This window comes from Gallinula chloropus, assembly GCF_964237585.1.
Source record: "Gallinula chloropus genome assembly, chromosome: 1".
NCBI classification, from domain to species: Eukaryota; Metazoa; Chordata; class Aves; order Gruiformes; family Rallidae; genus Gallinula; species Gallinula chloropus.
The window spans coordinates 22,026,915-22,039,584 of record NC_140085.1 but is presented as its reverse complement, the minus strand read 5'-3'; the positions used below and the strand labels follow the sequence as shown (position 1 = coordinate 22,039,584).

Here is a 12,670-nt window from a genome sequence, read left to right as displayed (position 1 = left end):
AGTCACACTCATGAAACTAGAAAGAAAAGGATATTATCCTTTCACTAAAAGCTGGATCCAAGGAACATCCCACTCCTGAAAGTCAGCAACTGCTGGCTTCAAAGTGAAAAACATTTCACAAGTCCTAACTGGAAGTAATCCCTCTCTTTGCCCCCATCTGGGGTGAGGGCAGAAGTATAATTCCTGCCTCCATTTCCCCTGTCACATGAGCAGTATTCATGGGCATTACAATGTCAGTCAAATACATTTTCTTGAATTTTAGACATACTACATGCTGCTTATCTGCTGTTTTGAGACTGGTCTAAGGCATGGGCTAAGTAGGTGTTTTCTGGAAGTGTAAATCTGGAGTCACTGCACTGACTGAAGTCAATGGGAACTGAATTCAAGCCTTGGCTCATGGGCTGGAAGGAAGTGCATTGAGCATCTGGGTTGGAATGCATGAGTCACCCTGCAGCATCCTCCCTATGGCAGATGCTTTGTGCAAAGTAAATATTCTGATTAATTTTGGGACACAGTCTTTTCTCAGACAGAAGGGGGCTTTTAAAGTCTATACGTGTGGGTGAAGGTATAAAAATACTGGGTAGATTCCATGTCTCACAGATCAAAGCAATTCACTTAGTATGACACTACTGCATATGCTGTAATTGAATTTAAGGCTGAGATTTGCTGATATGACTAATGATTTTGAGTCTTCTACTTGTGACACCAGTGAGAGCTCTGATATTTTGTGTGCTTTTACCTGTTTTTGGACATAGTAGGGACTTATTTATACCATAGAAATAACCTTCTCTTCTGCCTGATGCCAGGACAGAATGAGCAGCCCCTGATGGGCCTGGCTATACATCTCTCCCAAGCTCACCTCCATAAATGGCTCTCTCAGTATAATTCAACATTCTGGATTAGAATGTTGCTGTGTGAATTTAGCTGTTTACTTTCTATGCTAATAAGCTTCATTTCTCATTAAGGTGTCTCCTCTTCATGGCTGTTTTCATGTGAAAACATTTTTCATTTAGAAAACAATTGTTTGTGCAGCTATATTCCCAAGTGGGATTAGCTCTTAGTGTGACTGCTTTCGTTCCTCAATCATCTGGTATTATTTCTGATCCCTGTCTGGATGAGTGCGTAGTGAGTGCGAATAATAAACAAGGAGAGGATATGGTCAGGCTAACTGGACCTTTGTTTCACTTAGAGGCAGGCTGGGAGCAGGCTCTGGAGCCAAGGCTGAATAAGTTTGGCAGGAATAGGGAATTTTAATTGATATTTTAAACCTTCCTTCCTTTGGCCAATTTGAGCCAGAGTTCCTGAGAAGTTAATGTAATATTAGGCAACTATTGCTATTGTTGACCTGATCAGATTTAAAATAAATTTTCTCTCATTGATTTTACATGAAGTAGCAGAGCATCCCACAAGTCCTTCCCATGAAGAATGTGACTCAGTCATTACCTAGTTTACTTAAATACCTCTGTGCTAGGAATCCAGCCAGGAATTTTAGGCAGCTATAGCTGAAAAATATGTGATTGTGTACATTTGATTATCTTATTTAACTATGTTTCGCCAGAACTGTGGCCTGGGGGTTTGTAAACATGGATCCAAAAGTCACAGTGTTGTGGGTGTTAGGTAACATGAAAATTAAGTGTGACCTGAAGAGTGTACTGCTGGAACTGTCTATTTGTCCCAAATTTTGTGGCTGGATAAGGAGCTTCTGGAGCAACTGTGATATTTGACTTTTCTTGTCTATTGGTTTGCAGTAAGAAAAAACAAGTGTCTTAGAGACTCCTGTGGTTACATCTTTAATTGAGCTTGACAACTACTGAAGTTTGGCTGAATGCTTTTTAATGTTTTTAAACATACCAGTGTTGAGGGTTGCCTTCATGCCAGCGCCCACACTATGCCATGGGGCAGGAAGGAGCGGGAAGGACACAGGTGTGTTTCTCCACCTTCTCCTCCTTTGTATGCTCCAAGGAGCGCACCTGCAAAATGCCCATGGAAACCTCGTGTGCTGGCGAGGCTGAAGCTGTTCATACCTGGTGCAACACGCTCCTCACGCCCTGTGTGAGTGCAGAGCTGTGATCTCTGTCTGGGGAGAGGATGGAGTGTCGCTATGGGTTGGACACTGCAGGACTCCATGAGTTGCAGCTGGCTCTTAAAAACTTTTTGCCCCTCCTGCCTCAGGCTTTTTAATGTTTCCCCCAGGTAGGAAGGGGGTGGGCTCAGTTCCCACCTGAGGATACTGGAGGATTTTGCTAAACTGCAGGGAAAAATGGGCCCTTTTGTGACAGAAGGGAAACATGATAGGTGATGGCAGAGTTGTAGTGGGAACTAACTGAAGCTCAGGAACAGGTAGAGAGAGATTTACCTTCTAGAGACAATGAGCTGATGGTGAGTAATGGAGAAGATGATCAGTGGATGAGGGACCTGGGTTCAGAGGTTGGAGAACAGCAGGGCTATTCTTCAAGAAAATTAAGTCAGCTTCCTACTCTGGCCCAGAGCAAACACCAACTGAGTCACATCCACAGCACTGTCTGTGTCCCTCCCGCTTCTCTCTCTGGTGTAGTCACACACTCACATGTAAGCCTTGTAGTTACTGCCGATTTTCTGGATTCGGATGTCGTACTTGGAGTCAATGAAGGGCTCGGTGGTGGCGTAGGTTTTTGCCATGGCTACTATGCTGGCCATGTCCCGGAAGTCATGCTGGTTCTCAACTTTGACCTTGATTTCCAAAATCCAGAGAAAAAGTGACAAGAACAGAAAGAACAGGAATACTTAGTGAGCAGAAGTCATCTCTGCATCTGAAGAGCACAACGTCAATTAAAAACCACACAGATGGAGCTGAGGACAGGGCAGGGATTGTGTGATGTGAAGAGAGAAGATGCCCAGACCAACCCAATCTGGAGCAAATCAACTCTTCCTCACACACAAGCCCTGGTAAACCTGGCACTACAGAGGCAGCTAGACCTTTGCCCAGATGGCTCTTGCTAATGCTCATTGTTTTAATGATGCTTCAGTAAAATATTTGATGTCTTAAGAGGCATTACTTCATTCAAACATTGGAACTGCTATTTCCCATGTTGGGATGGATGAAAACAGAGTATTTTGGGTGGTCAGGAAATAGAAACCAATGCCAGGAAATCAACAAGAGAGCTGGTTGTCTGCCACCTCTAGGCTTCATTTCTCTGGCATTTCACATTACCCCCCCTCTAGACTTTTATTTCGAGGGGTGGTGCAGTTCTCCTGGCTGGAAATAAGCTCTGAAGGAAAAGGGTATCTCTGGGGGAGCCTGTGATTCTTGGGGTGATTTGTGTGAGCGCAATGCCAAGAACATGTGCATGGGACAGCTGGTTGGGTGTTAGACTTGGGTTGCACTTGGAAATGAGAGGGCAGAGGCCTATGAGCTGGAGATTTTCTGAGAAGAAGTCTTTTCACAGATTTGTATTCAGTTACGAGAAATGCTCTGTATCTTATCCAGAAAAAAAAAAAAAGGAAAAGAAAGGGAAAAAAAGGAAGAAGGACCAAAACAGTAGAAGTTGTAATGATGTAATTAAATCTCTATGAAAGCTCATTGGTTCAGGACAGGAAAGCTGAACAAGCAGGTAATAAGAACACAGCTTCACATCATTCACACTATCTGCCCAGCCTTGAGTCTATTGGCAAAAACTTGTTTTGTGCATCAGAGACACCCGTGCAAATCCTGTTCCTTAGAGCCAGACGGATGCAGGAAGGGTGGGATTGTTAGTAGAAAAAAGACCGATACTGTGTGAAAAGGGTACCAAGCGTCTTTCTTTATGTGTTACCTGCACTTTGTATTTTGGTAACCCTTTGAGACCACAGTTGGGGACTGCAACTCTGCTTCACTCAATGTGTACTCGCTCGTGACAACCAGTCAGTCTCTGCCCTAGAAGAGTTTCCCAGTTGCGTCATCGTGTGTGTTAAAGGAGGGTGATGCCAGACTGTGTGGAGCCGGCTGAAGGAAACGCGTGCAATGGTATTTGGTGTTTCTGTGCAAAGAACAAACAAGTGGCTTTACTTATCCTTATCTGCCTTCAGCCATGAGAGGGCAGGAGCCATCTTCACTAGAGAACAGAGGACACGCTTGTTGCTAACCTGGTTTACTCTGTTTAGATGGTTTTGTGTAAGCACCAGCCATAATATAAATCAAAGATGCATCCACAACCTGGTGCAGAAAAGTTCTCAAGAACAGGACAGGTTGTGGGGAAGGTGAAAAGTGCAACTAGTTTGACCTGTGATCATTTCTAGATGTCTGAAAATAAGAAAAAAGACCTGGTCTGCTGCTTCTTTCACTGAACACCAAATAGCCCTAGCCTTCCTCCCTTCTGCTGTGGTGAGGGTTGTGCTCTTGCTATCCAAAGATCACTGGGAAAAGCTGTAGAGGAAGACGACAATCGTCTGTGGAGTGGGAGGGTAGAGGGAAAAAAGGAAATAACAAACACAAAGGGAGAATGTAAAGGCAACTATTGCACGGCATCCGGGAGGAACAGCCCTGCTCCGGGCAATGTTAGCCCGCTCTATGCCCAAGCAGGGCTGCGTGCAGACCTGGCTGCTCCTGGCACGTCAGGGCAGGGTGAGGAAGCAGGAGAGGGGAGCACCTCATGGGGAGAGCCTTCAGCCTGGGCATGGCTCGCAAAATGCCAGGGGAAACAATGCAGGCTGTGTCAGGTTGAGTATTTTTGTTGCACAGATAAGAGTGCTAGGCTGAATGACACCAAGAGAGAGAGTCCCACCCAGATGAGGTGATCACAAAAGGGACTACATGGGCAGGCAATGCATGATGTTATGACATATTCTCCTGGACCCTTTTGGCAATGGGAAAAGACAAAAGCCATTATATAATGACCTACTTGGAACGACATTTGTGAGATCTGAAACAAAGCATTACACTTGTGCAGCAGATGTCTTTGTGCCCTGGCTGAAATGTTTGCATTCCAAGCCCTGGAAGCTTAGTCCCAGAACCAGAGCAATGGGATGCTGCTCCTCTCTCCAGATTGGAGTTACACTATATTGTTATTGCTAGAAAGGAGCTCTATGTTCATCTTGTTGAATAGGACTTTTCCTCAAAAATACAGCAGGAAGAGTCCATTTCTTCCTCCTCTCTGGCTTTCACTCCCCGTGGGGACAGAAGATAGTTAAAGGGTGGGGTGACTCACTGAGGACACAAGGACAGAAATGAAAAACAAAGATGATTCCCACAGTGCTACACCACTGCACAGTTCTCTGTAAACAGCTCTTCCATCTTATCTGGCCCATGCCAGAGCCCATTCTATGGACTTTTCTGAGAAGGCACCTCACAGAGATCCCCTTTTAGGAGATCATGGCCTTACCCAGCATCAAAATAATCAAATTTCACCAAAGCTGAAATCTGAGCCATCGTTTGTTAATTGTTAGAGACGGCCAAATTTGACAAAAATAACAGCCATGTCCTGGTTTAACGCTGGTTTAGTCCAGTGTATGGTTATTACTTCATAAACAGGAAGCACTCAAGTTACAGTGAAATTAGATTTATATTTCTGCCTTATCTATCAAGTCCACCATTTCATTAGCTTTCTACTTTTAAATTTTGTATAATTCATTTTCCTCTGCCTTCTAACCCTTTTACATATCAATAAAGTACCCATTTTCATAGCAGGAGGAAAAACCCTAGAGATAATCAAAGCCAGGGTGGATGTAGCGTGACGCCAGAGGGCATTATTTAAGAAGGTACTATTAGAAATCATTCTAGAGCAAACAGTTACAAATTTACCCTAATAAGGGATAAATCTGTCTTCTAAAAAGACAGGTTTGCCAATGCATGAAACTAAGAAGAGAAGTTAGAAAGCTATCAACAGGATCTTTCCTCTCTCTCTTTCTTCTTTGCACCCTTCTTATGATAAATGTAATACCCCATTAGCTGTGTAGAGGAGTGCAAACAGCGAGTGCAAACACAGCCCCTGCCCGGGCGGCCTGTTTGCTTAGCTGTGCTGGCTATTTGAGCAGCAATGGACTTATTCTGGAGCCATCAGCTGCTGTTTGCTGTAGCATTTTAGTGACCTGTTGTGAAGAGTTTGGGCCAGTGTGTCGACAAATGCCTTTTCTGAGAAAGAAGGGAGAGTCCCTGCTTCACTTCTGGCTCTCTAACTCAGGCATTGGCCATGCCCTAGCACACTCCCTGTCACCGCAGTGGAGGGGGGAGTCTGGCTGGACCCCCAGGGGCAGATATGTCTGTCCCTTTTCCCAGTGGTGGCATCTCAGAGGCTGATACTACGTGACCTGCAGCTGCTGCTGTTTCCATACTCAGCCTGCTCAAGAGGCACTGAGTTGTTGCCCTTGGCTGGAGCGTATCCAAGGGACAGATCCCATCTCTGCTGTGGACCTTCTTTTGAGGTCTTTCTGCGAGGCAGGATTTTGGAGAGTGGGTCCTGGCATTTTTAAATATTTCCCAGGCAGTCTGAGCGACCCCTGAGACCTGCATGAGCACAAATTCCTGCAGTGAGGGACCTGAGCAGATATTTCTGCTTCTTCTGTCCCATAGTTCCTCTACTGCCTCTTGTCCACCTCAGATGTTCCCAGATACCAGAGAGCACTCTTACCTCATCTTTATCCTAAGCACTGTGAGGCATCACCTCATAGACCCCTTTTGGTTTTGTTAGTTACATTGCCACATGAAAAAATAGTCAGCCAAAGTGGCATAATTATAGCAGGCTGCCAGGCCTGTCCTAGCCTTGCCTCTCAAAGTGTCATCCAAAGTTAAATCTGCCTCACAGGGTAAACCTGCACCACTTTGGACACAGCTTGCAGCAGAAGTTTCTGTGTCCAAACTGGGGTTAGAGGCAGGTTCAGCTAGAAGGTAAGTGTCTAAGGACAAGCCAGGGCCAGGCTTGGCAATGTGGTGTTTAAGTGAGTCTTGGTAGGCTGGTGAAAATGTTTTCCTCCAGAGGAACTGGCGTGGCTGCACAGAGCTTGTGATTTTCCATCCATCTTGACCTGCACTTAGCCTTTCTGCAATGTCTTTGCCATTTTGAGACAGCAGGTCTTCAGGAATGGCTCTGTACAGAAGTTTCCTGAGTCTCTCCTTCCCTCTACTTCAAACTGTATTCCCTGTCCCAAAATACACAATACAATCAACACATATTCAATTTAGGCCTAACTCTGACTGACTTCAAAATATTAAAGACACAGGAGAGTCCAGATTTCCTTACTATACTCACACTGAAGTTCTCCAGGTGTTACGCTGCCCTTAATGCATTAAACCTTACAAACCCTGCTAACTTCCTAATGAAGAGCTTCTCTTAACCACGGGTCTTGGCAGCTTTGGTTCCCAGTACCCTGAATCAGTCACTGTTTTTCACATCCAGCAAAAGGTTCCAGACTGATGTGCATGGGGATGCTTTTGCTATTTTGAAGATGGGTGGTACCTCCTCACTCATGAGTCAGTGGGAATGCAGTGATTGGGCTGCTCTGTTGTGAATGTTACATGTCAAGTCATTATTTGTCCTCTGTAAAAGAAAATATTTGTTCCTTGACAAACTGAGGCAACCCTTTCCCCTTCCTTTCCTCTTTAACACACTGGATTTTCAAAGCTCTCACTTTTGGAACATTCTATTTCTAGTCCCGAGAGAGACAAGGTGACGAGCTGTCCTTCCTGATAAAAAAGCTTGCAGTATTTTTACATTACAGAGTGGCTCTGTTTAGTTTGTGCTATATTTATACCAGGGGAAAAAAAGCATAGAGAAGTCTTTCCCATCCAGTAAGAGAGAAAATAACTCTGACCACATATAATGAACAAGTTTTTCTTCTACAATGTAATAAATTCATCTGAGCCTAGATTTGTACTTGGGAGGTGTTTTTTCATAATTATGGGGCAGGAGGGGACAGGAGGTGATTCTTAAACTGGCCTAATTAGAGAGGTCTAAAAATAAAGTAAGAGTAGCCATATATGTATATATTTATTAAATTAATTTAAATATAGATGAAGCCACATGGACATACACTGGTTTTCCTCTCTTTGCAGACCTGGCAGTTGTTTCCTCCTCATGGTCTCATCAGGAAGAGGTGAGGACGCTCTTTGAATGAACTTGCAGCACTAGGCTCCTTTCCTAGGGCACTTCAGGGTCATGTTAGCACACAAATGGCATATATTAACACACTGAGAGCATTATTCTTTTCCACGGGCCCTGGCATTTTGAGATCTGGAGTCAGCAAGAAGTGTTATTCCTTTCTCACTCTAGTGCTCACCCTATTCAACAGAGACATTTGGGGTAGGTAGGCTCAAACTGCAAAATGCTTGAAAATGGCTTGACCTTTAGGAGCTGCTGAGTGAATAATGGTTCAGTTCTGCGCAGGGAAAGGACAGTCTTAGTGTCCATCTATGGTTTCCCTGGAAGAATCCTTGAGTACTGTTGACCATATGAGCCTGGGCAACTTAAATACAACATGAAAAAGGTCTGGGGGAATTACTGGGGGAAATCCTGTGGGACAGGGCACTGGAAGGAAAAGGGGCCCAAGATAGATGGTCCATATTCAAGGACCACTTCTTCCAAGCTCAAGATCAGAGCATCCCAATGGGAAAGAAGTCAAGAAAGGGAGGCAGAAGACCTGCGTGGGTAAACAGGAGACTGCTGGGCAAGCTTAAGTGGAAGAAGAGAGTCAACAGGTCATGGAAGGACATGATGGCCACTTGGGAGGAATATAAGACTGTTGTCAGGGCATGTAGGATTGAAACTAGGAAAGCTAAGGCCTCTTTGGAATTAAACCTTGCAAGGCAGGTCAAGAACAAGAGAAAGGGCTTCTTCAAATGCATTGGAGACAAAATTAATGCTAGAGTCCATGTAGGCCCTCTGTTGAACAAGGTGGGTGCACTGGTGACTGGTGACTCAGGATAGTATGAAGGTGGAATTACTGAATGCTGTCACTGCTGGGTACTGTTTACAAGAGCCCAGGGTGGCTGAAGCTCCAGAGGAAGTCAGGACAAATGATGAGTCTGCCTTGGTTGATGAGGATTGGGTCAGGGATGAATTAAGACATCTGGACATCCATAAATCCATGGATCCTGATGGGATGCACCCGAGGGTGCTGAGGGAGCTGGTGGAAGTCATTGCTAGGCCACTATCCATCATCTTTGCTAAATCCTGGGAAACAGGCGAGGTGCCTGAGGACTGGAGGAAAGCAAATGTTACTCTAGTCTTCAAAAAGAGCAAGAAGGAGGAGCCAGGTAACTACAGACCAGTCAGCCTCACTTCCATTCCTGGAAAGGTGATGGAAAGACTTACCCTTGGTGCTGTCTCTAGGCACATCAAAGATAAGAGGGTTGTTAGGAGCAGTCAACATGGTTTTACCAAGGTGAAGTCATGTTTGACTAATCTAATAGCCTTTTATGAGGATATAACTGGGCTGATAGATGATATCAGGGCAGTAGATGTGGTCTACCTTGACCTCAGTAAATCATCTGACACTGTCTCACACAGCATTCTCGTGGTTAAACTGAGGAAGTGTGGTCTGGAAGGTCGAGTAGTGAGGTGGATTGAGAGCTGGTGGAAGGAGAGAAGCCATCAAGTTTTGATGAGTGGGACAGAGTCTAGCTGGAGGCCTGTATCTAATGGATTCCTTCAGGGGTCAGTACTGGGACCTGTACTATTCCATATATTTATTCATGGCCTGGATGAGTGAATAGAGTGTACAGTCAGCAAGCTTGCTGACTACACAAAACTGGGAGGAGTGGCTGACACACCAGAGGGTTGTGCTGCCATTCTGTGAGACTTAGGCTGGAGAGCTGGGCGGGGAGAAGTTTAATGAGATTTATCAAGGGCAAGTGTAGGGTCTTGCATCTGGGGAAGAACAACCCCAGGTACCAGTATAGGTTGGGGACTGGCCTGTTGGAGAGCAGCACAGGTGAGAGGGACCTGGGGGTCCTGGTGGACAGCAGGATGACCATGAGCCAGCAATGTGCCCTCCTGGCTAAGAAGGCCAATGGCATCCTGGGCTGTATTAGAAGGGGTGTGAGTGAGACCACACCTGGAATATTGCATCCAGTTCTGGGCCCCTCAGTTCAAGAAGGACATAGAACTCCTTGGAAAAGTCCAGCGCAGGGCCACCAACATGATGAAGGGAGTGGAACACCTTCCTTATGAGGAAAGGCTGAGGGAGCTGGGCCAGTTTAGCCTGGAGAAGACTGAGGGGTGACCTTATTAATGTTTATAGATATATAAAAGGTGAGAGTCAGGAGCATGGAGTCAGGCTCTTCTCAGTGGTGGCCAGCGATAGGACAAGGGACAATGGGTGCAAGCTGGGGCATAGGAAGTTCCATGTGAATACAAGGAGAAACTTTTCCACTGTGAGGGTGACGGAGCACTGGAACAGGCTGCCCAGAGAGATTGTGGAGTCTCTTTCTCTGGAGGCATTCAAAACCCGCCTGGATGTGTTCCTGTGTGATTTAGTCTAGGTGATCCTGCTCTGGCAGGGGGTTGGACTACATGATCTTTCAAGGTCCCTTCCAAATCCTAAAGTTCTGTACGTGACTCTGTGTGATTCAATCCTTTATTTCTTCAGTCACTCATTTTATATAAAATATGACCTGATGCAAGTGCTTTATTAACATTCACTTTCTTACACTCATCTCTTCACATTATACATATTTTACTGCTATTTCCTGCTATCATCTCTATAGCTGAAGACCAATGCAAATAAATCTTTGAAATTACTTAGTTGGAGGTCTGATATTTTTTTACCTATAGGTGTTACTTTTCTAGTATGCTCATAGTTCTGCTTATCTGTATTTCTCCTGACATTTTCTGTGGTTTCGTTCTGTCAACCCCACCTGGGCTTCAACCCTATTGCCTTAAAAACAACATGAAGAAAATTCCAGTTAACTTGTCTCTTAAATCAACTGACTTGTTCTTTATTTTATTTTCACTTTCTCTCTCTTCTTTTTGCTCTATGCAATGAAATGCAGCGGGACATCAAGAAGACTAATTTAATGATTAGTCTCAACTTTCCTTCAGGCTGCTTGTGGCTGGAGAAGGGCCCAAACTAAAACCATAAGGTCAACAGCCATTCCTTCCTGTACTGTTTCCATCTACTGAACAGAGCAGTGCTGAAACTCTGTGCCCAAATCCACATCTAGACTTTCTACTGGTCCCTAATTTCACAATGGACTAAGGTAAACTTGGCCTCAGGCCAACTCTTTCTTCTACCATTCTGGCTGTCAGCCTATCTTCATCTGGAATGATTTCCTACATATCCCCTTGTACCACTGTGTACAATTGTGCTTGGAATTTGAATAGAAACCCTCTTCCCTTATAACTTGGGACAACAAAAATCAAGATAATTAAATAATAAAATGTGAGCGAAAGCAAGAGGTGGAAGATCTGGTGTCTGGAGCAGAAAACAACAATTCAATATTCTGGTATGGGTTTTGTCTGGTTGGGGTACTTTTCTCTGAATTTGCCCTCCTTTCTGTAGCCACTGAAGGTCCTTTGTGCACAAGAGACACACCTTATGTTACAGATGAAATTGCAGAGCAGTGAGAGAGATCCAGGATCACAGGGTCTCAAGGAACTTGAAACCTTTCCTCAGCAAGAGGTCTCTTCCCCTTCATTTGTCCTGGTTGGATTTTGCTAATGAAATCCTTCCTAGGCACATGTTCAGTGGCTCACTCTACAAGCAGCTCTGGGATGTCTGCTAGTACTCTAACTCAATGACACCTCTGCCTGTTTAAGGTGTGCAGCACAAATATTTTAACAAACATTTCCTGCATATTTAAATGTTTGGGTTTTGATGCTGAAAGCCAACTCCACCACTGGCCCAGGGATATGAGCCCACTTCCTCTCTGACAGCTACCATCCAGACAGGGGAACATTGCAACCAAAGGTAGAAAGATTATGAGAGCTTCCGTGTGCAATTCAGGAAGCAAAAAGGACTTCTGTTTCCAGAGCACAAACAAACAAAGTGTACTGAGTTTAGGTTTGGCATACCTATATATAATTTTCAGGTGAAGTGTGAGGCTGGAGAAGATCTGTGTGCTCTAGGGAAACCCTGTGACAGTGGTATCAGTCATGAGATTCATACACTACCCATTTGGATTCAGAGATGATACATCAGAATTTCCTACTTCTGAACAAATCAAGTTTTAGACAGATAGGGGATTTTTTTAAAAAGGTATATACAAGAACGAGGGGGCTGAAGTGTAGCAGGAATGTGCTGGCAATGCCTCACTGAAAGGGGAGCCCAGGCACCCCAAGAAACAGGGGCTGCTAATTCACTGGGGGAATAAAGATCCCAGAGAGCCTGGGAAAAACAAACAGGTCCTTCTGGGGAGAGAACTGTTTTTCAGGATTCCTTGGCAGGCAACCAGCCACTCTGCTTTGTAAGGTCTTGTTCTTCCTTGCAAGGAGGAAAAAAATAACTGAAGGGCTCCTGTTTTATTGAATAAGGTCATCATAATGTGCTCAAAAAGACCAGTGCTGCTGCTCCTCATTGTGAGAGCTATGGGATGTAGCTGCACATTACAGGTGCTTGAATAAACAACATTACCACTTTCAGGAGAGGAGACAATATATAAAAGATGAGCCTAATGACTTCACCCCAGCCAGCTTTTCCCCCACTCTTTACAACCCCCCTTTTCGCATCCCAGACAGCCTCCAACCCAATCCTACTGCCTGTCTCCAAGTGCGTGACAGCAGAG

The 12,670-nt window shown here is 44.8% G+C and overlaps 1 protein-coding gene across 2 annotated transcripts in view; it reads right to left on the bottom strand.

Annotated features, from left to right (window-relative positions):
- Positions 1-12,670, bottom strand: part of SYN3 (synapsin III) — a gene marked incomplete at both ends in the record, with an annotated part of 175,576 nt that overhangs the window by 20,087 nt on the left and 142,819 nt on the right. For both annotated transcript variants that reach the window (XM_084273252.1, XM_084273253.1), the window contains one exon: positions 2,567-2,709. In XM_084273252.1, the coding sequence (XP_084129378.1) occupies positions 2,567-2,709 (143 nt within the window). The remainder of the gene's footprint in view (positions 1-2,566; positions 2,710-12,670) is intronic.